Source organism: Gallinula chloropus (genome assembly GCF_964237585.1).
Source record: "Gallinula chloropus genome assembly, chromosome: 10".
In the NCBI taxonomy this organism is placed as follows: domain Eukaryota; kingdom Metazoa; phylum Chordata; class Aves; order Gruiformes; family Rallidae; genus Gallinula; species Gallinula chloropus.
Genome location: NC_140095.1, coordinates 16,301,095 through 16,328,128, shown reverse-complemented (window position 1 = coordinate 16,328,128; position 27,034 = coordinate 16,301,095). Strand labels below are relative to the sequence as shown.

Here is a 27,034-nt window from a genome sequence, read left to right as displayed (position 1 = left end):
AAAGAAACCCTTGAGTTAGAGAGCACAGGCACAAATCTCTCTCCTGCGTTTCCTCATAACTTCCTGCTCACTTCACTCATCCAGTAGAGCACAATTGTTCTCTGTGCATTTTCTCCCACCATATGGTATCCTCATTACCATACACTAAGGGTCCATATGGGGAACTTGTGAAGTGAACTGTATTCATTTTAACTGCCAGATGAGCAGCCTTTTGCTTTGCAAGCTTAGCTTAAGTCATCTGCTGTCTTTATGTTGTTATGGCAACACAGCACCAATAAAAAATTCTAATCTACTGTAAGTGTCTGGGATCACAGTATTTTAAATGCTTGCTCTAACTGTCCTCTAAGTGAAGACGCTCGTTCTTTTGGTGTGACAAAGGGTTATTGTCAACTCCAGCAGGTGGCAGTAAAGAAATTGTTTCTTTTTTTAAAAAAACCTTTTAAAAAAAAAAAAATTAAAAAAGAAAAAAAAAAATCTTTTCCTTTTCCCCCATCTCCCCCCACCTCCAAAAGCCATAAAGTCACACAACATGGTCAGTCCTCTGAGTTTCCTAGGATTTCTGACACTGAGGTTGGAATTGCAGGTGATGCTCTTAAGTTGCAACTCAAACACTAAAGGTAGTAAAGCATGAAACTGTGGTGGCACTTTACTGACAGAGATCCAGGCTCAAGTACCACTTCACCCTGATTCTGAAGCCTCCATAGGCTTACAGTTCGCTTGGTGCTAGAGCTGTTTTTTAGCTGTGGTTTCAAGCTCCCGATTCAAACACAAAGCTAATTAAGAATATCTTGTAGTAATGGAAGTAGGCAGCAGCATCCTTAAATATAAATCATTTTCACCTCCGCAGGCCACCTGATATGTTGCATCTCTGTCTTTCTGTCTGTATTGAAAGTGAATGTTTGCAGTCTCAGTTCATCAGTTCACATTAGCCTCATGCTGAATATTTAAACACAGAACAATTTGAACACACCATGAAGAGAGACAGTGACTGCACTTTCACTTGGAACAGCAAGAGCTCATCTAATAATAATTTAGTAAATCAGCCATTTAGTGGCTCGGTTGTACACTGTATTGTGCCAAATAATATTCAGTTCAACTGTACGCTGGTGAAATTGAAATTCAGACTCCAGTCACGTGGCACTTTTTTGCTCAATGGAGAGATGAAATGGAAAATCACCCTCCCAATAGACTGTTTGAATGTAGTGATTTATCAAAAATATAGCAGAGTGACAATATAAACAGGAGTTGGTTGTATGTGCTACAGTCTATTGTAATTAGGTTTTTCTTATTTTAGTTTCATCTGCACAGATTATTTGATGATTCAGGATTTGCATTTACACCTTCAACCTATTTTAGATAGGGGCAAAGAACAGATATGGGTAATTACTGTGTAGTTACTGTCCTTTAAGGCCAACTTCTGTGGGAAGCCTGGTGAGACCCTTATTGCCACGTTTTGAGCCCTGGCTCGCAGGGAGCACCGTGCCCTGAGGAGCACTGGGGAAACACAGCTGCTGCCTTTCCTCCTTGCGAAGTGCCATGGATGTTACTTTGGAGCATGAAAGCAATATCAGCTTAATTTCTTTTCCCTGTTTAAGGCTATCAGGATTTGTAGGGATTGGTATCACCTTATATTAGACTAACTGATAAAATTGGCTAAAACCAGACAAGCTCCTGGGTGCACGAGCCTTGCTTCCTGCGTGCTGACTGCACCTTTTCTCGCCTGTATCAGTGGGTCTAATAAAAGATATTACCTCACCCTAAAAAGCTTGGTTGTAACCACAGACCATTGTGACTTCAGCCAAGCAGCTATGCTTTAAGGCTGCCTCTGATGAAGATGAGGGAGAGAGAATATTTTCCTAGAAAGTATGTTGTGAAGTTTAATTTGTTCCCATTAAAGTGGCGCTTTGAGATCTTCGAATGTAGGACATTGCAGAAGCGTGAAGTAATGTCTATAATCTCCCCTACAGTTTCCATTTCTAGCCTAGTTTTTAGGTGTTATGCAGTGGTTTACGTGGTGATGTAAAATATGATTGCTGTGTACTTCTCACAATTGAGTAGCAGAAAAAGCATCCTCCTAACCATCATGATGCCATTTAGCAGAGAGTGCTGGAAGCAATAGGATGCCTGTTGTCGTAATTCTTCTAAGAAATACAGAGCTTCACAATCTATACTCAACTGCTGACACTTGAAAACTCAAACATTTTGGTAAAATGAATCAAGCAGTAATGTTTCTTTTATGAGATCTGCTCACAGGAAGGGAAGGTTTGGCACCATTTGGAGATCAGGCTCAGTGATCCATCATAGCAAAGTCAGCTGTCCTGGCGCGTCTCATAGGTCACTCGATCGAACCGGTGGCTCTTACAACTATATTATTGCTTATGGAACAGTAATTGAGGCACCATGGTTAAAAATTACCTGGTCTAATAGGCAGTGAACAATTTGCACTCAATACAATTATAAGCCAAATCATTCATTTCATAACACTTGGACTAATTTATTTGTTGACCTTTTAATATCCATAGCTCTTCAGTAGTATTAACTGCAACTCAGACAAAATCTCTTGTTCATTTTACTTTCATTGATTTTTTTTTTTTTTCCATTGAGGCAATAACAGTTGTTTGACTACAACCTTTTCTTTCTGGTGTAAAAGTCAGTCCTGTAACTTATGTTGATATAACTCAACTGGACTGAAATGTCCTCCGAGTACAATAGCGTGCGATCTCGTGCTACTTGTATAAACAGGGATATGCATTTTGGGTTTATTTTAAAGAATGTCTTGGAATATATTTGTGACTGTAGATGACAAATGATATGCTTGCTGAGAGAAGAATGAAAACAAATCAGGAGTATTTTTAAAGCTGTGCCACATATATGCAGTATATTTTTTTGTTCATATATTATGGGAGAGCTAAGATGCCAAAATTTTGGAATTGGTATTTGTTAATTTTGTTCTTTGGGATGAGCTAAGTGTCTTTACTAATAATGCTATACTCATTATTTAATCTGGACACAGCATCTGGTCTCTTAAACCCTCACATTTTACAGAATGGAGGTGCTTCAGTTTCTAAATGTGAGCTTCTGACAAATAAAACGTGGGCAAAAGCGTTTTTTAATAAATAGGAAATAAATGATGCTAACATTTTGATAATCTGACTTTTTTAGTTTATTTTTCAGCTTTAAACTAGTATGAGAGCTAAGAGATTTTGATGATAAAAAAGTTACTGAAATATTGATGTATTTTGAAAAATCAGTGATGAATTTGGAAGCACTTCCATGGAATACAGTGTTGTTATGACAGTGTTAATCTTTTCCCTCGTCACTGAAAAAGGAGCCCTACATTGTGTAAAATCATGTACCTGCTTTCACATTGTGGAGGTATAGACAGATACTGTTATACCTGTAAAATGTTGGATAAGTTTAATTTCTTAAATATATATGTGTGCAATATTTATACTGGCTTGAGATAATTTCATCTGAATTTTTAAGGCTGTAAATTAAAAGCAATAATTAAAAATAATTTTATCAGGAACAAAATTAAACCAAATTTTATCAGGAGCAAAATATCTTTTGTTTCTGATAAGAAAGTTGAAATTTTTTTTAGAATATATGCTCAGAGGCACTTCACTGAAGTAGTCTTTCTGAGCCAAAGCCTCTTTGTACAATAAAATACTGTAAGTCCTTTGAACACATAGTTATAAAATATAATTGTTACACATTTGGCATTTTATGCTTCCCTAGAAATTACCACTTGGTATCTACACCTAATCTATGGTCTGTCTTTTCATTTCAATTGGGTCTGAAGTGGTCCTTCGTTGTAATGAGAATACCCCTTTCAAGAGACTTCTTTTAATTATACCGATGATAAAATGTAAGTGAAAGTAGTCATTTGTAGGGGTTATGACTGAGCAGTGTTTTAACTGTAATACTAAAACCTACCAACGTTATTCCAGTCTCTATTTCAACATTTTTATGCACTCACTCTCCACAGAACGTAGTGGAATATCATTGTAGGTCAGAATTTCAATGCATCTTATTTTTTCAGTTTTCCTCCTGCCATTAAAAGTAACCTGAACTCCCAGTTTCTAACTACTAACACTTCCTACCTGAAGTGTACAATCCAGAAAACAGAGTTTCACAGATCTTAATGTTATGCTGGGTGCTTTGGTTTCTTTTTTGGTTTGGTTTATTGGGGTTCCCCCCCCCCCCCCACCTTTCATTAAAAGAAAATGTGGGTTGGTCTTTAATTGCATATAAGCAAACACTTTTCTTTTTTAAACAGATTTTTAGCATAATTTGGGATACTTACATATGGGTCGATGCATTAATGAAGACCAACTGTCAAAATTAAATGGCCAAAAGATGTATGTGCAATTACACTTGAATTTGTAGATGTCTCTGTTGAGTTCAATCAGCATTCTCACCTTGCTGTTATGTATCTCTCTAGATTTAAATGCAGCCAAGAGAAGTATGCCACCCAACACATTCTAGGTTTTACCTAGTGGGAGAAGAATTTAAAAATTATACAACTAACCTGTATTTGGAAAGTCTTTATATATAATTATGATATAAAATAGATGTCAGCCTGTCTATTTGCCAAGTAAGATATTTTTCAGTCATGCAGATATATAATTGGGTATCTACATTGTGCCACACACAAAATCACAAGCCACATTTAATCTTTTTTTAATCCCCATTATTCCAGGGAATTTTTATAATAGGCACGTAAATACGATCTGCAGAATAAAGTTTCTGAAAGAGCCTGTTTTTAAATGGCAGTCTCAGAATTTAGTGTCTCTGTTTTCCAAATTCTTTTTAGGTTTACTTGAGTCCAGACCCTTCAAATAATTCAAAACATTATTCTTCTTCCATAAGGGGACTTTGACAACTTTCCAAAAATATATGGATATAAAATGGTCAAGAGAAGACTTTGAGTAATAACTCTTTCTTTTTTTTTTTCCTTGCCACTCTCATCTGCAGCTGGTTTCAAGAAATAGGAATGTTAATACTATATAGAGCAGAAGAGCTATCAGAAAATCTTATATATGCAAAGCAAAAAAAAAAAAAAAAGCCCCAAAACTAAAATCTCATTAATCTCAATAATGAACATCTGCTTCAAAGTAGTGTAAGTACAAATAGGTTGGGGTAAATTTTCAAAAAGGAATGCCCGAGGTTCCTATCTGAGATGTTTTGTACATGTGTCTCTGTTTTGCCCAGGGGCTGAAGGTAGCTGTGGCACATAAGGAAAATTTGGAGTGCAAAATGTGCTTTTATGTCATTGTGACAAACTTTTCAGGTCAGATATTAGAAAAGAATCTACTGTTACTTGTTTGTTTTTATATTCATGGATAAATCAGGGATCATTTTTGTATTGTCTAGATAGGTAGGAACAGTATGAGTTACTGTAAACTGGTGGGATGCAGGGATTTCGGTAAAGGAAGCTGGTGAAGAATTTTTTGTTAGCCATTTAGTTGAGTTTATGTGGATTTATCCACTCATGATACTGTAGCCTTTTGTATGGCATTAAAACCTGTTTCCTTCCTTGATCATTTTGTTTCAAACTGACGGGATCTGCCCTTAGACCTTTGTAGTGTGAGCTTGGGAGACAACATATGGGAAGGACTGTAGAAGATGCTAGAGAATGACCATAGTGTTGATTTCTTAACGGCAGTGTTAGTGAGTCCCAAATGTGACAGACATCTGACAGCTACCAGCTGATGTGTTGTAGGATGTGAATAGATCTGTGTACAAGTTAGTAGGATCTACCAGCCCTGCATTGTGTGCATGGAAGGTAGTTTGGCCTAATGAGTTAAAATTTGACAACTCTAAAGGGTTCCTGCAGGTAGCTATAGGTGCCTTTTCTAGAAAACTTAGAGGTCTGGGACAAGACATAACTGTAAACATACTTAGGAGAATCAAAGTTCTACAGCTGTCTGAGGGACATAGGTGTGAGTCACGTAATCACTGTTGGATGAAGTCCCTAAAAGAGGTGATTTAAGCACTGGCAGAGTGATTTTAGTTGTGCATATCTGCTTTCACATACCCACTCATCTCCCTTTGACTTAGAGACCTAATATTAGCAGAGAACTCCAAAGCTTTTAGCAACAAAACCATCCAAATTACTTGCCAGATGCTTCAGTTGATGATAATATGATGGGAGCATCCAGACTCTCAAATGTCAGTTTATTCAAAGAGTTATTCCAATGCAACTATATTAATGCTAGTTTATTCCATGGTACTGTGTATCTAGATGAAGTACACATCTGTGCTAGCTACTAATTCTCCTGCCATTGTTACGTGCCCATCATTTATGGAAATAAAGACCAGTTGCATGAGTGGTGTGGATTTACAAAGGATGCTGATACCTTTTCTTAGTATTTAAGTATGCTGCATTAACAGGAGGATAATAGGAGTTAGATGGGAGACTTGCAAGGACAGACTTAACAGGTGATCATCATAATTTTCTTCCTACTTCTGTCAGCAGTATTTGCAACAGAGACTGTTTGAATAGGGTGTGTTTTCCCTATTGCTATGCATTTATCACCTTTGTGGTTAAGAGGTGTTTTAATCATCGATTTTCAATGTTTATGGCTAGATGCCTGCTCGCATTTGCACTTCAGTGTTTGTTCTTTCTGCTGCCTCATATAGGCTTTCTATATTTTATTTATAAGGTTGGCTCATTGTGGAGCAGGTGGTAAGGTCATGCATGACTGTTTTTAGTGCTGTAGATTTAGGCTGTGATTTTCAGTTTGGGTGGAGGCTGATGAGACTACAATGGCATGGAAAAGCTAAGGTTCTAGCTCCCACTATAGACTTATTTTCTGGAAATTACCACTGAAATTCTGTGACAGGAACTCAGTGAGTTTCCATCCTGTAGGCAGCGGTAAGCAGAAGCTTTTCTTTTTACCTGTCAAGTGAAGCATGTTGTCTTTCTCTCTCATTTTGCCTTCCTGTCTTTGTAATATCTGTACAGTGTTTACTTCTCCAGTATGACTCAATTATAATATATGGAAACAGTTCAGTTGTTTGTTTGGTAGAGAAGTTTTCATCTTTGTGTGAGTACAAATATCTTTTTAGTGAAATGGCCCTGTTATTTTTCCTTCCCATTAGGCTGGCGTGGTTCCCTCAGTTTTACAGTAAATGGAGGATCTTTACATTTTGAATGGCTTTTATAAGTCTTTATAAAACTATAATTGCTGAAAATGATACCATAATGTAGTGCTCAGTGTAGATGTGGAGAGATGGGAGCCTGGACAGACTGAAACTCTTGTATACCAAGCTAGATGGCTGGCATTTTAGGTCTGTGGAATCCTTCTAAATGGCTCTCAACCAAAATGTCAGGTTTGCCTTTACACTTGAAAGAGGAGTCCACAATTATATCTTTATCTTTTCCAATATAATGCATATGCAAATTTTAAGTATAAGTTAAAACTTCATTCTGAGACATATCCGTGACTAGCATGTTTATAGTTTCACCCATTGAAAAACTAAGGGAAAATTTCAGCACAAATTATTGTAATTTTGACTTGAAATTTCAGAATGTGACCTTTCCAAGGTGAAGAAAGGAACTGGAGTCTGATGTGCAGCATTTTGACTCTGTAGAAGAGTTTTTTTCTTGTAAGTAGCCATGAGAGTAGGAAGTTACAAGGCAGAGCCAGGAGGTCAGACATAAGAGTCAAGGAAGTATGAATGACATCATCATCCCTAAGTACCCTCTCAGAAGATGAATGAGCTCTCTCTTGTATTACAATGCTAAAGAGCATTAGAAGGTGATATGATATCTAGACAACACATAAGATAAATGCCTCAGAGTATGCTAGAACAGCTTCCCCCCCACGCCCTCCACAAGTACATAAATCCTTTGGTGGTCTCAATAATACAATATGTGGCTGATGAGTATTATATATTGTGGTCAGCTTCTTCTTGACAAAATTCATTTAGATTTAACAAGTACCTTGAACATTATCTAATTTAGTTACTTAAGCCAAATAACTCAGCGTAACTCTAGACATCTTTTAGCTGACTAGACTCACAGCCCTTTTGGGACACAGAGTGGATTTTTCTCACTAGTTGCTGAATAAAAAATAAGCAGATGTCAACAGAAGGAATAGCCCATCCTTTTTAAAGCTGGCACGAAATGTGTTTATCCTGATAAAACTTGAAACAAAATGTTTTCATAATGATAAAGCTTGAAATGCAAGTTTTGTGATCTTGATGAATTTGTTCTGAAGGGAGAGGATGCCACAAATAAAACAAAAGTTGCTGTAATGTTGGTTTAAGGTACATTCTGTTGGAAGTGGGTTCAGTCTTAATTTCAGTCTTCCTGCTTCAAAAGCACAGTCATTTCAGTAGGATTTACATAATCTTTCCTACAGTAATTTTGGAATATGCAAAGTTGCAGCAGACTTCACCACCCAGCCTCATCTTTTGCTTATGTAAACACCCTTTAGTATTTTCAGGAGGAAAAAAAATATTAAAATATTTAATAGCACCCCTGTTTCAAAAATTTAAAAAGTAAAAATCCCTCAGTAGAATGTCGGCTTCTGTTTGGAATAAAAATGGACTCTCCATCTGTGCTGTGTAGCTGCATGGAGGGCAGAGTTCTGATGCATCATATTTCATCACTAAAGTAATTTTTCCTCTTTTCAATATTTTCTCAATTGTTAATTTTATAGAAATAAAATGATGCTCATTTGAAATAAAATGTAAGACAAGACAACCCTCACTTTAGCTCTGACTAAATGCTGCAAAGTCCTTTATTCTAGACCAAAAGCTGTCAGACTTTTAGCATTAATAGAAGAGTGGATCTTTCTTGACAAATGCCCCCATAAATTAGATATTAGCTTTAGTCAAACTCTGTCTCTCTCAGGAAATATTTCCACTTGCATATTCAATTGGAAGGACCTTACATGATGCCCACTTACTGCTCTGAAAACGTAGGCTTCTGAGATGAAGGCAAAGAAAAATTTTTGTGAACAAAAGAATATCTGAAATAACAGACCTTCAGCTTATACTGGGATTTCTTTTTATAGGATGTGAGTTTCGCTCACTTTTTGATATGTCTGTCTGCTGCTCTGTCCACCTATCTATCTGTTTATCTATCACCGTTGCAGTGGTATCATGCAGTATCAATTGGATTTTAAAAGACATAGATCTTTTATATTAGCTGTCCTTTTTTATAATACCTTTTACAAATTTAATCAATGCATTTTAATATACAATATAGTTTAAGTGCAGTATACAATAAATATTCGAGCTTCATCTTAAACATGCTCTAGCCTTTAAATTGTTAAAACTGCAGTGCCCTTTCAATCTACTTACATAATGTCATAAAATATACATTTCAAGGTAAATGAAGTCAGCTACTTCAATTTAGTCCCTCAAACTGGTAGTAAATGAGAGGTTAACACTATGGTGCCAAACCCATTATTGAGTAAATTTAGCACCTTGGACAGCTCTGTAAAATCTTTATTGCTTTCCTGACCTGCTCGTCATGTTCTGTCTATGTGTTCAGTGGCTCTCAGCTCTGATTGAAAGGCAATATATTAGATCCCAAACACAAACATGCTCGGGGGCTGCTTCACTGTGAGCGTAATGACATGGAGGTGAGAACAATTTTCTGGTCACCGCAATCCAAGCACCTTGCAAGGTCTGTTGCTCTAACTTATAGAGGACTTTTGGGGCTCCTTTGTATGTGGAGTCGTAACAGTAGCTTCCATGGTAATTTAAGCAGGGCTGCAAAGGGGTTAAGATGCGTTCAGGAAACAAGAAGTTAATCGCGTGAGCATGTCTGTAGTAGCATTTTATTGTGTGTTTTTAAAGCTAGTTTGTGTCTATTAGAACTACCGTCAGCTCTGGAATAGAAGATACTGCTATTTGACACAGGAGGTTTTGTGTAACGTCTACTTTGTATGATTTGAAAATGTCATAAACAAGAAATATTTTTATCATGTGAAAATATTGTTAGAGAAAGTATGAAACTCAAATTTCCAGACTCTGAAAATGTTGGGAAAAAAATAATAACCGTTGACTAGGTAGGAAAATTGAATGTGACCTGTCAAGCATATTTCAATAAACCATCATGACAATTAGTTTTATTTACATGCAATATGATATGGCATCAAAGAACTTCCAGTGTTTAAGAACTGGAATATATTTGATATTAGGTGGAGCGGCTGTGAGATTTCATGTAATTACCTCATTTTTTAACATGGTCTTCAATCTCTTTTTAGATGCATTCTAAGGTTTTTAGCTCAGCATTACATAAATAACTATGATTAGTCAGGTAGAGCAGAAATGACTATTTAAACTTTCTCTTTTTTTAGTAATTTGGCATAATGACAGCTTAGGTTAACAATATTCCAAAGCAGTTTGTGGGCTCTGTATCACATTCTAATTTTTCATCAGTGAAATGTATGGTGCAAACAATTTCTACTGAGGTGAAATAAATCCTAGTTTGCAAAGTCAAACACCTGTGCAGTATTTTTCCATATAAAATCACGCATTGAATAAAGATACCATTTTTTAGTAGCATCTCTCTTCTGCTCTAGTTTGTATATTCAGTATGAGGCAAAAAGGCAACTGGGTGTTCTGATGATTCTGGTAAAGCAACAACGATTGATTGTACCTGGAAGTAGTCTGTCCATTACTATACTGCTCACTATTGTGGTAAAGCTACACAAAAAAAAAAGCCCCAAACAAACCCAAAAATCCAACGACAGCAGAAAAAAAAGAAAGAAAAAAAAAACCAACACTAAAAAGAAACAAGCAAAACCCTGGAAAAAGGCTGTGGCAACTTAACTCCTCAGGTACTGTTTCAAATGTAGTGATTTAAAGATCCATCAATTATATATTACATCTCACTTCATATGTGGAAAATAATTTAAATGTGTGTTCTGAGAGAGGGGTGTGTGCAGCAGAAGGCAAGCCTAAATGTTTACTGGGAGTACAAAAATCCTCCATCTCATTTTTGAATTTAGGACATTATATATGTCATAAGTAGTTACTGCAGTATGACAACTATTTTATCTTATATTATAGAGAATTTAAAATTGAAAAAAATGCTAATACGCATCTAAAAGCTTGTCATTTGAAGAGTTGTTCAAGGATTTTTGAAGAGGTTATGGTGACAGCAAAATGAACGCAATTATATCTCTATTTTCTGATCAGAGTCTACAGTATATGAAAATTGAACATTACTGTTTCTTTTTGGTATAAAATATGGCTATTGTGTAAAATATTTTAAGTTTAAAAGTTTAACTTTGTAGAAAACTGTAAAATTCTTAGAACTATTTTTGTAAGCTACCTGCAGAAATTTACTGTGGTGAATAGCATCTTGTTAGTAAACTAGAGCAATACTTAGGGACTGGCAATGACAAAAATACATGGCTTTACTCAAAGGACAGTTTCAGCTGGTTTTGGTGAGGCAGTTGGGAATCCACTAGATGGTTTGAAAGAATAAGAAAAAAATATTGTTCTGGGTTAATTCTGCAATGCATTTTTACATTTTATTTCAGGATTGTTCATAGAATTTTTTCTGTTCTGTAAAGTGAAAGACACCAGGAAATGCTGCTACTACTCGAATGCCATTTTAAAATACTCTGTGAAATATTAAGTGAAAAGGAACAAATGGAAAAATGGAAAGGGAAAAAATATTGCCCAAAATGGAGAACTGAATCCCAGACTGTTTTAAATTCTGCTGTCCATGCAGGGAATTTTTTCAGGGAACACTGCACCGTACCGGGCTGTGTTCTCTCATACTGCACGTGTTTTTCTCTTGTGAATCATTTTATGTACACGGATCGTGCTCTGACCCATCATATCAGGATATGAACCAAAGAAGTTGAAAGGTTACATTACCAGTAGCACAGGACTGATTGGATATCTTTTGAACGTGGCCTGCTGGGTAAGGTCACAATTCCTGCAGTATGCAATTAAGAATAAAATAAACACATTGAAGGGATTCATAACATGCTCTGGATGACATTGATTGCAGTAATCTAGTAAATGACCTCGGGATTGTATTCTGCAATAAACCGATGAGTGGTTTATAGTGCAGATGGTAGAGACAATTGAGTGATGTATTTTATTTTGCAGCACCAATGATTCTCACCTTTTGACTTGATTAAGCGTGTGTGTGAATAGGATGAACTAGTGATTTAACACCATTCAGTGGTTGCTGAGAGTTGTTACAATTAAGGTGTACCTGGTGGGAGGAAAGGAGGAAAAAAAAAGCAAACCACAAAACATGGTGCAACTAATAGAAGAGTATAAAAGATTCTAATATTTGTTTTTCCCCACAAGGAGTTTATTGAACTCAGAGGAATGTATCTGTTTTTATATTGACAGGAAGTAATACTTAAGAGGGCTGCTGATTTAGTAGAAGCACTCTATGGTATGCCACATAATAACCAGGTAAATGCATTCTACTTCAGCAATTCTAAAACATGGCTAATTCTTAGATGTATAGATAGTTCAGGGGCTAAAGGTATATGATACTACAATTTGAGGCAAGAATAAATATAGAGGGCGATGCCATATCTGGAGTGGGGTTTAGTTTGGCTGTTTTCTTTTTTTAAAGGGTGTGAATTTAGTACTTGTAAAAGCAACATGTTATTAACCCTGGAGGCATTTGCCCACTTTCACCAGATAATATATAGTATGGGCAATGATGTGCATTATGTCTTGCCACCAGCAATTTTTCAATCTTACCCTAAACATAGACTTAAGGTGGAGTAAGTCTAGGCTCCAGCCTCCTTCTGCCAGTTGGCCTTGTTATACAGAAACGTGGCTGCTGGGACTGAAACTTCTAATTCTCTTACTACAGATGTCAGGATTTATCAGGAAGGCAGCAGATCTTACAAGCGTTAGCTATCAGTCAGCCAACTGGTTAAGAAAGAAAAGCATCTATTTTTTGCCTTTGGACAGGGAAATGTTTCGGTTTAATCTGTAAGGAAAGGTTTGTGAGATTCGCATTGGTAACTCCTTTATTCTCTTTTTCCCTTCTTATCCTCTAGGAAATAATCCTGAAAAGAGCAGCGGACATCGCAGAAGCACTCTACAGTGTCCCCCGCAATCACAACCAGCTCCCCGCCCTTGCTAACACATCGGTCCATGCAGGAATGATGGGAGTGAATTCCTTTAGCGGTCAACTAGCTGTCAATGTTTCCGAAGCCTCACAAGCCACCAATCAGGGTCAGGAGAAGACTTGTCTTCCTCTCTCTATGAACCTTTCCTGATAAAAGTCAGTGAAAAAATGATGCTTCAAAACTGAAGGCTAGGAGCATGTCTAGACACACACCATCCCACACACGTGCACAACCTCTGAGTGACACAGTGCTGTCATGAGATGGGGCTTGCTTTAGTGGCTCTTGCCCCAGTTTGGGAAAAGCACTTCTGCATATATTGAAATAGCTTTTCCTTCTGTTTAAAATGACACTTGTATTTGTATTTAAATCCCACTAATTTTAAAAGGATTTCTGTTGACCCAAGCATGTACTTAAGTATTTGCTTATGTATTTTCCTGACCGTGGATGATTTCTCAATGTGTGCCCTATGTAGCATTTCTTTATAACACAAACGTATCCCTTGAATGTTTGTCTGTTTGGTTTGGTTTTGCAAGAGACATAATATTGGCACTGATGTTTTTTCCAGTTTTTGAGACTTTTCCAAATTTTGACAGTAGAAAAAAATAGACACATTTGCAATGACATTTTCAGAGCTTCTCAATTTTTTAAATAGTGTTTTTCACTGTCTACAATCAATATTGTTTAAATCTTATGGTTAAAAGAAAAAAAAACAAACAAAAAACCCCAAATCTGAAGAATATTTTTTAAATAACCTTTGCAATTTCCCCTCTCCTTTGCTCAGCTCTATTATACAATGTCAAAATCCACTTTAATGAGGAAATATTAGAATGAAGCTGTCTTCTAGAAGGGCAGAAAAAATAATTTCGCATTACACTAAAAAATAGAAATTATTTTTAGGTTAAATATTTTTTAGAGGTACCATATGGTAGGAAGTTGGCATTTTTCTTCTAGGAGTGAAGATGCATTTTGCATTTCTGTGCTTCTAGAATCAAATCTTCTTTTTTGGATAGCTGGACATGAGTTTCCCCAAATGTCATTTCCAGAATTTAAGATAGAGATTCAAATCTTAATTTGGTGCTAAATTTGATCGTCATTTTCCACCAGTATAATGATCAGACCAGGGCAAAAAGACTATGGATGTATAGCACTTCAGGAAATATACCCTAGATATTCTAAAGTGTGCAGTGAACATCTAATTTGAGATGCGTTAAATGAGAGTGACATCAGAAGAGAGTTAACAAAAATCAGATGCTTTTAACATACCTTCAGGAGTATGTACTCCTGACTGAAAATGTAGGTCATGTTTACTCCACTTCCTACAAACAGCTCTTTTAGAGTGGCTGTTCCTGTAATACCCAACGGTAATCTTTGCTTGAGGGCATGGGTTGCCTGAGGAGCTGTGAAGGCTGTTGCCTCCCTCCTCCCCTTTGTGCTCAGCAAGGACCTAGGCCATGAGGATTCACAATTTGGGGTCCCAGGTGGTGCTGGTGGTTCAGTCTGAACCCTCTAAGCGCACAATGGCTGAACTAGGCTGCTGGCTTGGTAGTCCAGAGTTCCTTGCTTGTAGCTGTTTGTGTAAGAAACTGTTCTTGGGCTAATACCAACTTCTAAATGTATTCCCTCCCCACAAAAGGTTTTACTCGCAACTCAAGCAGCGTGTCACCTCATGGCTATGTGCCAAGCACCACCCCTCAGCAGACAAATTATAACTCTGTCACAACAAGCATGAATGGCTATGGGAATGCTGGAATGTCAAATTTAGGCGGTTCTCCAACCTTCCTGAACGGATCTGCTGCCAATTCTCCCTATGCCAGTGAGTATTATATGGCTTTTCTGTATTTTTGCACATTTTAATTAGAAGAAGATGGTGACTTTTCTGTGATAGTCTAGTTTGTATTTTGAGCACTTGAAACAGAGCTTGGTCCTTTCTCTCCTCTCAAAGCCACTGACTTTTGAACCACTTTGAAGACATTAGTGTAGCCAGCAATCCTCCTCTTCTTCCATTATTATTATTACTATTATTATAATTATTTCTCTTAAGAGTTTGCAAATAATTATAATATAATTTGGTCTGATAGTTTCATAACTTACCTTATACTCTGTAAATAAGAAACATTGTCCTCAACGTTGCTAGAAGGCAGGGGTGGCATAAGTGACATTGGGTGAGATGTCTATGGGAGTGGATCAAAAGTTAGTTGTCGGTGCGTGACGTTGTGTCACAGTGGGTATGAAAGGAAGCTAAGGGTTTGCTGCAGGAAAAACAGTTTTTTCCAGGTATAAGGCATGAAGGGCAGAAAAGTTTACTGTAATAAGACTGACATTTCCATAAGCTGCATGATGGTGTTTCCAAGACCTCTGAGCAAATAATATGTTCATAACCTTTATAGAAATTATGAATCACTAGTGGGCCTAAACTTGATTGCTTATACTCCATTTGCTTTGTAAGTAGGTATTATATTGACTTCACTGAGAGCCTAGCGTTCATCAGTAAAATGTGACAATGGCTCTTGGAGTTTGTGCTTTAGTGTCTGTACAGTGAATGCCACAAGGATGTAAGTCATACAAATCATATATTCCGTGGCGTAAAGAGCTTATGGTCTACAGTCCCAGTTATGGAAATATTTATGTGTAGGACTAACTTTCTGCATTTTGATATTAAAGGTTTAGTAACCTGTTTAAATATAAATACATTTCTATTGGTAAAGGCCTATGAACCTCTTCTGCAGCTGCTCACACAGCTCAGTAGTCCCCATTCGCATGAGAAAATTAAATGAATAGGACCTGCCCAATTCCTCTGATGTTACTCATACAGCATAAAAGATTCCACTGACATCTGAGAAAGCTGCTAGCAGAATCAGGCCAGAGGGTCTTGCCATATAAATAGGTTTATAGGCTGAGACCGTAGCATGGACAGGACAGAGTGCTGGACATACCAAGGTTTACGCAGCAAATCTTAAATTTAGTGGTGTAACAGCAGTAATGAATTAATTTGAACTGCAGAGCTAGGATTCTGAATTAAAACTGGAACAGTAACTCTGATATAAAGAATTACCTCTGAGGCATCTTAGCTGCTGGAAATTTAGAGGAAAATATTTACCCACATAACTAGTACTTATAACTCAGAAATTGCTAACCAGTTATTATTTTTGTACTCTAATAATAATGTAACAAGCAATGTTAGATAGTACCTTACTTAAGTTGAATTTACTGTCATAGAATCTGCTCCCTCTGAATTCGTAATACAACATGATTGATGAGACATCTCTTTTTGGAAGCAGATGCCAGTAATGCATTTAAAATACTCTAGCAGTGTATTATTTCATATTTATGAACGAAGTCTTCTTTTGAATAGCACTTCACTTCCCAGCCCTGCTTTCTTTCCTAGTTATATTTTGGGAGGTTTTCTTGGTAGATCTGTCATTCTGCTAATGCCTAATCCATTGAATCAGAAAATGCTTCAATCATGACCTGAAAATTAAAAGGTGGCATTCTTAATTAAATCAATAAACTAATTGCTGTATAGTAGCAATTCAATTTAGGTGCTTTGATTGCTCTCCCTTAGCAAGTACTTCCAGACATACAGTGACTTCAGACTAAGATTGTATCTGTCAGACTGTGAAACTTTGAACGTTTAATTTCCATTAATTGATTTCCTCAGTGTTAACAAATATGATATCAGATTCTCAAATAAGGACTCAAATAGGGTGATTTTTATCTACATAAATGCAAATAAAATAATAATTCAATGCCCAGATGATAGGAATTTTACTCTATAATATGTAATTATTCATAGCCCCCTTGTGTATTATAAACAGGATGAAGAATGAAAGCATGGGAATTTACCATTGGTCTTTACCTTTTTTTTTTGGACGAGGAGAGAAAAGTGGCAATGCTGCCTGAATATAAAAGTAGTTGGCTTTATTTTCATGAAAACAAATTCACTTAAAACCTCAATGATAAATACATTAACCAAAGATATTTATCCCACTATAACTGAATACTCTCATTGTATTCAGCTGTGTAGTTAAAGCCAGTTCTTCATTTTATGTAAACCAAAATAGCTTCGTTGCTTCATTCCAGCTGAGATTCCAGTCGATGTCCCTGAATGAGAATGTTGTATTGACTGTATTCAGACAGTGGTCATAGATCCTCTGGGAGAATGATTTGTCTTGACCATTATAAAACAGACTTTTATTTTCAAAATTCTCCATTTTGTGTGAGACACGAAATGTCAGCTCCATTCCTGTGCATAAATAAAAGAATCACGTGAGAAATATCACTGGTTTTCATGTCACTGAGAATTCCTAGGAAGTCCCCTCACCAGAAACTTTCCCAAAGCTGATAGATACAAGGAAGCTAGAGACTGAGTTGGCACTAATAGCTATAACACAGAAAGCATCTGTGGCCATTGTGAGAAAGGATTCGTGGTTTCTCGCATTAGGAGGTAAAAGCAAAGCACCATTTCTGTTTGTCATCCACACGTTTGTGTGTGTGCAGCAGACCCAGAGAACGCTAGTGCCAGGAGACCAAAGTAGTGAAAAATGGTCAGAGTTGCCATGTCACTGATGGCTTCATGCTGGACAGCCTCCATGTGTATCTGTATATGTGTGTGTGAATATATATATATTCACAGCTTTCTGAATAACTCCTTTTAAAGCCTGGTTCTTGCAGGGTTTGAGAGAGGAAAGAAACCCAAACATTTTTACTGACAAGCAAGTTGGCTGGTTCACCACTAAGACCTACCCTCTTGCTTGAAATCCTGTAGAGCTTTCTGGAGTCATCTTGCTACAGGGAAGCAGAACTTAAAATGCTGGTTTTGAAGGCTGGTTAAAAACTTAGACCTTTCCAAGTTAAAAATTCCAGATCCAGATTTGTACTTTAACCACAGTCGTTGCTTATCAATTTTGTAACCCCTGAGTTACCTGCATAATCTGGATTCCCTCTTAACCACCTACACAAAAACAATGCAAGTTCAGACCAGGACGGTGGCTAATGCTGATCACTAGTTTGAAACAGGGTGGTGGGGCAGTGTTCTTGTAAGAGTAGAGTTGCACTGACAGACAATTAAGGGAGTCTTTGAGAGCTCCTGGAATTAGTGGTCCTAAACAGCTGCAAACCAAACCAAAGCAAAGCAAGACAAACCAGGTGGGTTTCCCATAGTTAATGATGACACTTTTTGAACAACCAGAAATCTAACTGCAGTAACTGCATCTGACATTAGTCCCAGTGCATACAAAAAGCAGAATTCTCTTGTTTCTGCAGCCTGATGATTATCTAATACTAAGGAATGTCTTTTGGGGGGGTCTTTTTTACCTCTAGTTGTGCCATCAAGTCCGACAATGGCCTCCTCCACTAGCCTCCCCTCAAACTGTAGCAGTTCCTCTGGGATTTTCTCCTTCTCACCAGCCAACATGGTCTCAGCGGTGAAACAGAAGAGTGCTTTTGCGCCTGTTGTGAGACCACAAACTTCTCCTCCTCCCACCTGCACCAGCACCAATGGCAATAGCCTGCAAGGTAGGTGAAACCAAGTCTGGAGCATAGATGACTGCTCTCAAAACTGTGAGGTTCTGGTGCCTTGCGAGGCTCTAAGTGAGACTGAGTCGTCCGAGGGGATAGAAGGCAGTGGGGGATCCCTGGTGGTCTCTGTGCTAAAGTTTCCTCCCATAAAGAGTAACTGGACTCCACCATCAGCCCACCTAGTATCATGCAGGTGATTGGCAACCACCCTATCTCTAACTCGACTAATACTGCTGAATTGAGAGGCTGTGTCTTTTAAAGCACAGACCTACTGTTATGATAAAAACGAGTAATATTTCAGCTTACTAATACCATCCTTTTTCTTTCTTTCCTCTCTTATTCCCTGTTGTCGTCCTTTATCAGACCAGTCTTTTGTGGACTCTAGCAAGTACTCCACTGCAGGGTCTCTCCAGGGGCTGGCCTTCTCCTGAAGTACGTCACTCAATCTTCCCTTCCTTTTTTTTTTCCTTTGTCATAGTACACTTGTGCAGAAATCCTACTGAGAGCAAATAGACCGTTACAGAGCTTGGCGCAAACCTTTGCCTTTCATAAATAGAAGACATATTACAAACTAAGAGCAGCATTTTCCAGTTTAACTCATACCAGGGCAAACATTAGTTTCCACTGATTAATGTACTCGTGTGCCAATTAATTCCATAAACGGCACAGGGCCTTTTTGAAAGCCTCTTCAACTGCTGGTATCAAGGGGCTGCTCCTTTTCTGTATCCCTTCCCATCTCATTACAAAGTACTCCAGCATTAGCACCTAAACACGTTTTGAAGCGTTGATGCAAGGTGAGGGAGGGACAGACAAAAGCTTGTCAAACCGAGGATGCTGCAGGGACCAGCACTGCCCATTTCATTGTTTGGCTCAGGCTGTTTTACACCACTCTGCCTAAACCTTCCTGTATAATTACCTCACCAGCAGTAGTGTGCTGAGAGATGGTTTCATGCTTGCTTAGACTGAGGAGTTTCCATAAGCAGATGCAGCCAGCTGCCTCCAACTGTGCTAGAGGTGGGAAAGATTTTGTGGTGTGTGTTGTGCTTCCCCCAGACCTGAGGTCTGTTTGCCCTTCCATGTGCCCGTGCAAATTATCTAAAGATCTTTGGGCGGGGAATAAGATCCATTATTTTTAAAGCCTTGTTCAGAAGGAGCTGTGCAGTGTGGGTGGAGGATAGCTCCACATGTCACTCTGGAAAGAGAAATGCCTGGCTTGCAGTCATAATGCTGATAGCACAGTTTGCAGCCCAAAATAGTCCATATGCAAGCAGAGTGGATGGAATTCATTCATAAAAGCTGGGATCTCTTGTGACTGAAGGATAGCATTGTCCTCAGTGCATGCTACACAGGCTCACTGGAAGGAAGAATCCTTGCAGATGGACACACACAGAAACTGTGAAAATACTAGGAATGTATAAGCAGAACTTGGGTACCTTTGGTCAGGACTTTCCATAAAACCAGACTGCACCAGGGATAAAGTGCAACAAAATTTTGAGGTGAGCTGCAGTGTTTAGCAGATCGCTTTTGCGTGTTTTAAAAGTTTGGCACTGCTGACATGCTGCAAATTTTCAAGGCAACTGCTAAAAAATGTCACCTCCAAATTAAAAAGAAAGACAAACCCAACCAAAAAACAATGAGGTAGGAATCGACCGCTAGATGCTTTTGAACATGTTAATGGGTTTTTCTTCTCCACCTTGTCCGAACTTGCTGTTGTGGGTGGAGAGAAAAAAGTGAGTAACAGAAGAAAGCTTTTTCAGGCAGTTTTTTCCTGTCACAAGACATGGAATTCCTGGGTTCCACATACTCAGTTATGAAAAGCAATTATCGAATGAGCCGAGAGCACCGGCCACAAGTGGGGCTTGCTGATTGCCTCCTCATTATGTCACATCCAGATCTGCAATGCCCAGAAACCACACAGAACCAAGTCTTTCCCCTTGTTTTTATTTAGAAATTCAGTTTTCATAATAGGAACGAGACACCAAGAGATGGTTCATTTCTAGGTCATCGCTGAACTTCTTGGTGAGCTAAAGACACACAGCCTTTAGTCTTGTGCCTTCTGACACCACCTGAGGCTTGGAATAATCACTCAGAAATGCACTGCCTGTTGTGCCTTACTGCTTAAACAAACAACCGTGTATGAGGAGGCTGTCTTATCTCTCTTGGGCTTCTGGATACATCAGAAAGCAATCAAGCTTCCTTATGTAGCTCAGATACCAGCAGAAGTCACTAAAACAACAGCTAGGCTTATCTGTTGTTCTATTTGCCATGCAATTTTGTAAAACTCAAAATACATTATTACTGCTAGCAGCAAATACAAATTAGTATATGATGGAAGAAATAATGCCCATTGGTGGGAGTTATTCTACTCTCTGCCCTCCCTTTTTGGAAGTGGTGTGATCTCGTACCTACAGAGTTTCCCACTGATATCTCTGTTTTCAGGATCAATAACATGCTACAGCTGAGAGAATTTGCATGACTAGATGTAGCACTTACGGAATACAAGTAGAGTGATATAAATGAAGACTTGGAAAGAATGGAAATATCAAAGCTTTTAGGCAGAAACGATATCATTTTGCCATTTGCCTTGTAATTTAATTCAGAATTTCAGAGCTCTTCAAAAACAGTAATGCTTTATAAAAATGAGCTCAGATCTGCATCTGTACCATTTATTTCCAGTGGCAAAAGGTGCACAGCTGATACATAAGTGCAGGGAAATGTCTGAGCCATGGAGGGAGGGGTTGCAATTATGTCAACCTTTCTTTTGGCCTCTTACCCAGGGTAGACAGCTGTGCTGTCTGGAGAGAGAGACAATTCTTGACCGCTTTTTAGTGAAAATGATTTGGGTTTGATGAATCTTTTAGCTCAAGAATTCTTTGTGGAATAATATTTTGACATTTTCTGAAGTGTAGGTAATTTTTCTAAAGCAAAACAACACCTTGTTTTAAAGTTGCACTAAATTTGGAATTTAAAAAAAGCTGAAAAGGACAAAAAAGCTTGAAGTAGTATGTATAAAGTATTAATTATCCATCAATCACACGTAGGAAGACTCTAGCCATTCCCATCTGCTCAACTCCTTGCTTATCTAACCAGTAAAGGATGGAGCACTGTTGTCAGTGTTGCCTTTCTCTGCCCTATGACATACAGCACTGATGTCCAAGCACTGCAATCCCACCCCTACATGCTGCTTAACAAGTGCCATCCAGAAATGCCCTAGTACTTTACTAGTAGGGATTAAAATAAATGTCCTCAGGTAAGAAAGGGAAACAAGTCAAATTGTTTGATAGAACATAAGGAGCTTAAAGGAGAACTGGGACTAAACCTCAGCCTCAGGACCATGCCCTCATGAGTTTTCTGTATATTGAGATCGGGAAATGGCACTCTCAAGCTTATCTGTAGGTGGCTGCCTTGCAGGGCTGCCATGGCAGAACTGCAGTCTGGCTGACTGTATCCATCACTGTCATTACCTGTTTTATGATGCCACAGAGATCCGTGGTTTGGGGTCCATACCCTGGCCCACTGTCTAAGGACCCCAAGAGCAGAACAGGTAGCATCCACAGCAATGAGTGCATTGCTTGGCTTGTGTTTCCTTCATTTTTAGTTACATGAATCAAAGGGACAGCCCAACTGTGAGGATTCAGAACTTGTTATTTGAGACACTGCTGAAATAAAAGCCTTTGAGAATTTGTTTTTCAACAATGTTGCTGTCGATTCATTCAGTGATAAGTGAATTGGCATGGATGTTTTTTAAAAAGGCAATACTGAGTTCATCCTGTGATTTGAGATGAAGGAGATAGCATAGCCATGGAGATAATATGAAAACGCATCCTCGGATTATCTCCAAGGTAGACCCTAAAAAACCCCATGACAGGGCTTCCTCAGTAAGGAACATCTAAGACATGGTGGTGTCCTGTATGATGCTCACTTGAGTGTCTTCCCGTAGAGCTTAAAGCAACTCAAGTCACCACTTTATCACTTTTATCCTCATTCTCAGCTCCTTGAAGAGTCCTTATGTGCAGTGGAAACAATCAGTATGATGATTCCACATTGCTGAATGACAAACTCCAAGAATTGAAATGCAGCTGTATAGTCGCAACACGTCACCTCTGAGGATGGCCTGTTGCAAACATGTGGATGTGCTTTGCATTCGCGCCTTCTCCTCTCATTTTATTTCATTTAATCAGTGCAGTTTACTCGAGCTGTTCTCCTCTTGCTGATTAGACTTGTAATTCTTGCACATATGGTGGTGTTTGTGGAGAAAACATTTCCCTCCTCTCCCCCTCCAACCCCAAATCTGTGAGTCTTTTACTTTGGCTCTGTTCTTATCAAATAATTGCAGCTGTAATTAAAGCACAATGAATCAGCACCAGTCACAGGGTTGAGTTCTTCCTTAAGAAATTACATGTCCAGATGTCTGAGATGGCAGGCAGTTCTAGCATTTAAATAATGTGCCCATGAAGTGCCGCCAACCTGAATGCGAATCTGTTTTCTACCTTTTGGCAAATAACCGTACGACACCTCATATTTTAAAGATGTGTTGTTGTCACAGTTTTCATCACAACCTTGCACAGCTACCTGCTGTAATGATGTGCTTGCTCACAGTATATCACTTGGATCTACTTGGTATGTCTGTTCTGCATAGGGTCCCTGGTAAATAGAGGGACATCAAGCTGGAGGTCCAGCAAGGTGGAGTTCTGTACCTGCTGATTTTTAATGAATGTCTCTAAGAGAGGTGGTGGTTTCATAGAAAATTATGTTAGGAAGCATAATAAAGAAATACTGATGATTCAACTTAGCCAACAAAAGAGAAGGCATTCTAAATTAACCTTAACATACGACTCACTCAATGTAGTTGGCGATGTCTGCTACAAGTGCAATAAAACCACGAGACGCCAGTCTGCTAAACCACCAGTTAGGGACATATTTCAATTGGAAAATTGGATTTGAGAGCTTAAGTCATTTTCTGAACACCTGGAAAGGCATCCGTAAGTCCCAGGGCTGAACACTGAACTTGTGAGGGAAAACTGGCCCTGGAGGATGAAGGACTGGTAGCATGCCTCAGGCAACCAGCACCCCACCCCATCTGTACGGCTGAGGCTGGGGGACTCCAGCCACTAATGGAGCAAGTGACTGTTTTGCTTTTAGAGGAGTAACAGAGTAATGGCTGGGTCAGGTTTAAGCCTCCTGAGCATTTTAAGATATTGAAACTCAAATCAGAAAATTAAGTTGGGGCCTGATTCTGATATTGGGGGAAGAGCACATTTTCTCTAAGAAAATCCCTAATTTCAGCAATTTCACTCACAATTTAAACCAGCTGCTGCTGATCAGAATAAGGCTCACTGCCATTACTGGGTGTGTAGCTGTCTCTGCTGGGTGATACTTATATATAAATTTAATTCACACTATAGCTGAGTATGTTGCTAGTAAATGTTTAAAAGCTCTGAGGATTTAAAAAGTTGATTGATAATGCAGAAAAGTAACTTTCCCCCTCTTTCTCTCTCCTGCCCCTTTTCCTTCTGACAGCTATATCTGGCATGATTGTTCCCCCCATGTGAAAGAATTGCCTTGAAGAATTTTATTAATGAAGAGGTTGAATTCTGCTTCAGAGAGAATCTGATACAAGTCCCAGAGTGGAACTTTTTACTCAGGCCTTTTTAAAAATAAAAAAGAAATAAAGAAGAATCTTACAATAACTGCGGATTTTTAAACAAAACAAAAATCATCATCCTTGCAAATACTGAAATTAACAATCTCCGATTGCAAGGTGTTGATTCAAGTTGTCCATCCCAAATACCTGGGAGATATATTTATTGTATGTTGGTAAGAAAAAAATCCACTTTTTTTTTTTTTTGTGGGGGTGGGGGCTTGCCTTTTATTTCCTTCTGTTTTTTGTGGGTTTTTTAAGGCTTGATTTAACTCAACACCATTTGTCTTTTATAAATCATACAATTACACAAGGGACACTAGAAATGGAACTCCGCATCTTTAATTTATGATTTTTTTAATTTTTTTTTTTTTTTAAAGCTGTGTAAAGAAAAAATGAAGTGGTGTCATTTGCATACAAGTCTGTATGGGACAGAATAGAAGTGCCAGTTAGTTTTTCGTAGAAGAATTATGGCCATTTAATTAAGGGTCGGCTCATACAGGTTGCTTATCCAGTGGTGACTAGCTAATATGATGCATTTTTAATGTTCTAATTAATTAAACAGATATCACTCCCTAGAAAGCTGATATTTTTGGACGTCGAGGGCTGGGATTAGTAACCTGTCTTTTATATCAGGCTAAATAAGTGTGTAAATAATAACACAAGGAGAGTTGGTGAAAGCAGAGGTAAGGATGCAAAACCCAGGCTTCCTCTTGAGCTGAAAATCCAGTGCCTCCGGACACGATGCTGAAACCACAGAGTGAGATGAGCACAGTGTGCTCTCTAGCTCCTAGATCAGACCCTTTCCAAACGAGTGGCCTTCCTGAATTTTAGTGTCACCTGAGCTGCCCATAAAACACCATTTGGATTTTGCATAGTGGTCGAACAACACAGACTGCGGCCGTGGCGCGTGGGGGGGTTCAGGGTAGCCCCTCTCCCCTCCATCTCCTTGTTTTAGCGGGGCAGAGTGAGCACAGACTCTCCTGCAGTTCGGTTCTCACAGCCTGAAAGCACACAGTTTCCCCCCGCCTCCCACTCGGATTGTTCCTGTATCGGTCGACCCTCGCAGTTTGTATCATAATATATTAAGCAACAGGTAACTGCTTTTGAATAGTAAATGGAAACATGAGTTTGGGGGGTGGGCGGTGGGGCTGTTAGGAAGGTTTCAAATCAAAACCATAGCTTCTGTTTTACGAAAATTTTGCTATCATTATCTGGGAAGTGTTCTTAAAAACTATTAGTCAAAGAGGCAGCAAAGCTCTGAAGATGCATTACCTGATATTTTTTCTTTGCTGTTGTGTTTTGTATGTAGTTATAAATACTGTAGATTTTTTGTGATTTTTTGCCAAAGTTGTTGTTCTATTTATACATTTTAATGTCTTAAGACAGTTTTTCAATATCACAAAAAAAAAAAAGACTTTTACTGCATATTTTGCAAAAAGAGCTCACTACCTTTAGCTTGCACATACTTGCAAAATTAATTAAAGAAAAAAAAAGCTTTTTGTTTCTGTTTTTTGTTTGTTTGTTTTAAAGGGGATTTTGTAAAATATCCATATAAATAATGTATTTATCTTTGGAATTTGTACATTGCTTTTTAATCCCCTACAAGTTTATTTTATTGTGTATGTTTGCTATGTGAAAAGTGCTGATTTGTTTCGTCATTCACCGTTGTATTAGCTGTTTAAATGTGATTTTTAAAACATTTCATTTATAGGATTTTTTTTTAGTATTGTTTAAAACCATGCTTCCATTTTTTTTTAATTTCCACCCAAAAGCCATTGTCTATTTTTGTATTATTTGTAAGTTAAGAAGTTTTTTCCAATATATGGCAAAAAGTAGCATATTATTCTTGTAGCATTTAGTTATGTAGATTTTAAAAAAAAAATGTATCCTTTGCTTTTGAGGCTTAACAAAAACTAATGCTGTTTTACTCTATTAATATGCATGGGATTTCTCCTCTTTGGAGTGACGCATTTTTGTGCATTAAATATGGGGAGAAACTTCATAGAACTCAATGAAAATACTTTCTTTCTTAAGTCTGCTTGTATATTTCTCTGTCTTTCACATAAATATAAACCAGCAGATTGGATGCCTTAACAATGCAAATCATATTCATTTCACTTGTACATTGTACTGTGCACCAGAACTGTCAATCATCACTAACATTCTAAGAAAAGAAAAAAAAAAAAGGAATTGAAAAGCACAAAAGAACTGTTTTGTTACCTTAAAACAATATAACTTTTTTCTAGTCGAGCAAGAAATCATTTACAACGATGCTGCAACTGTGCATGCTTCCTGTATGAATTTTGCAATGGTTTTCACTAGAATGTCACAGTGTGATCTTTGGGGGGAAGGGAAGAAAACAGGATTTTTAATTTTTTTTTTTATTTTTATTTTTTTTTCCATGGTGAGAAAATAAAAGAAGAGAAAACTGGAAAAATGTGAGAGACATCAGTTTATTGCTTCTGTGTATTCCAAGCGGTTATTCTAATTCACATAGTAAGCAACAGCACGACGATGTAATCAAATTTAAAGCCATATTTTGTCCAGTGACACCGTCAGTTACTCTTGTAGAGCTCCACTCAAAGTCATAGCGGTTTTGACACCAGTGTTAGCCATCGATGTTTGTAGTCTTCTACGCCAGTGTCCAAAGATCCTTTGACAATGTGCATACTTTTGTTTTGTTGCAGCTATTTGTAGTGATCTGATGAATGGGAATTTATAAAAATATCCCCTGCACCACCCTTATCTTTTACAACGTAAAAGATGCAGCTGTTTACAGAATATGGCT

The 27,034-nt window shown here is 38.0% G+C and overlaps 1 protein-coding gene across 10 annotated transcripts in view; it reads left to right on the top strand.

Annotated features, from left to right (window-relative positions):
- EBF1 (EBF transcription factor 1) overlaps positions 1 to 24,154 on the top strand; it is a gene marked incomplete at both ends in the record, with an annotated part of 277,955 nt that extends 253,801 nt beyond the window's left edge. For 5 of the 10 annotated variants that reach the window (XM_084268482.1, XM_084268481.1, XM_084268480.1 and 2 more), the window contains 5 exons: positions 12,346 to 12,411; positions 13,014 to 13,191; positions 14,719 to 14,898; positions 18,405 to 18,599; positions 24,123 to 24,154. In XM_084268482.1, the coding sequence (XP_084124608.1) occupies positions 12,346 to 12,411; positions 13,014 to 13,191; positions 14,719 to 14,898; positions 18,405 to 18,599; positions 24,123 to 24,154 (651 nt within the window). Of the gene's footprint in view, positions 1 to 12,345; positions 12,412 to 13,013; positions 13,192 to 14,718; positions 14,899 to 18,404; positions 18,600 to 18,965; positions 19,034 to 24,122 lie in introns of those variants that run through there. The other 5 variants (XM_084268479.1, XM_084268474.1, XM_084268477.1 and 2 more) reach the window with 3 other exon arrangements.
- Positions 24,155 to 27,034: the final 2,880 nt, after the last annotated feature.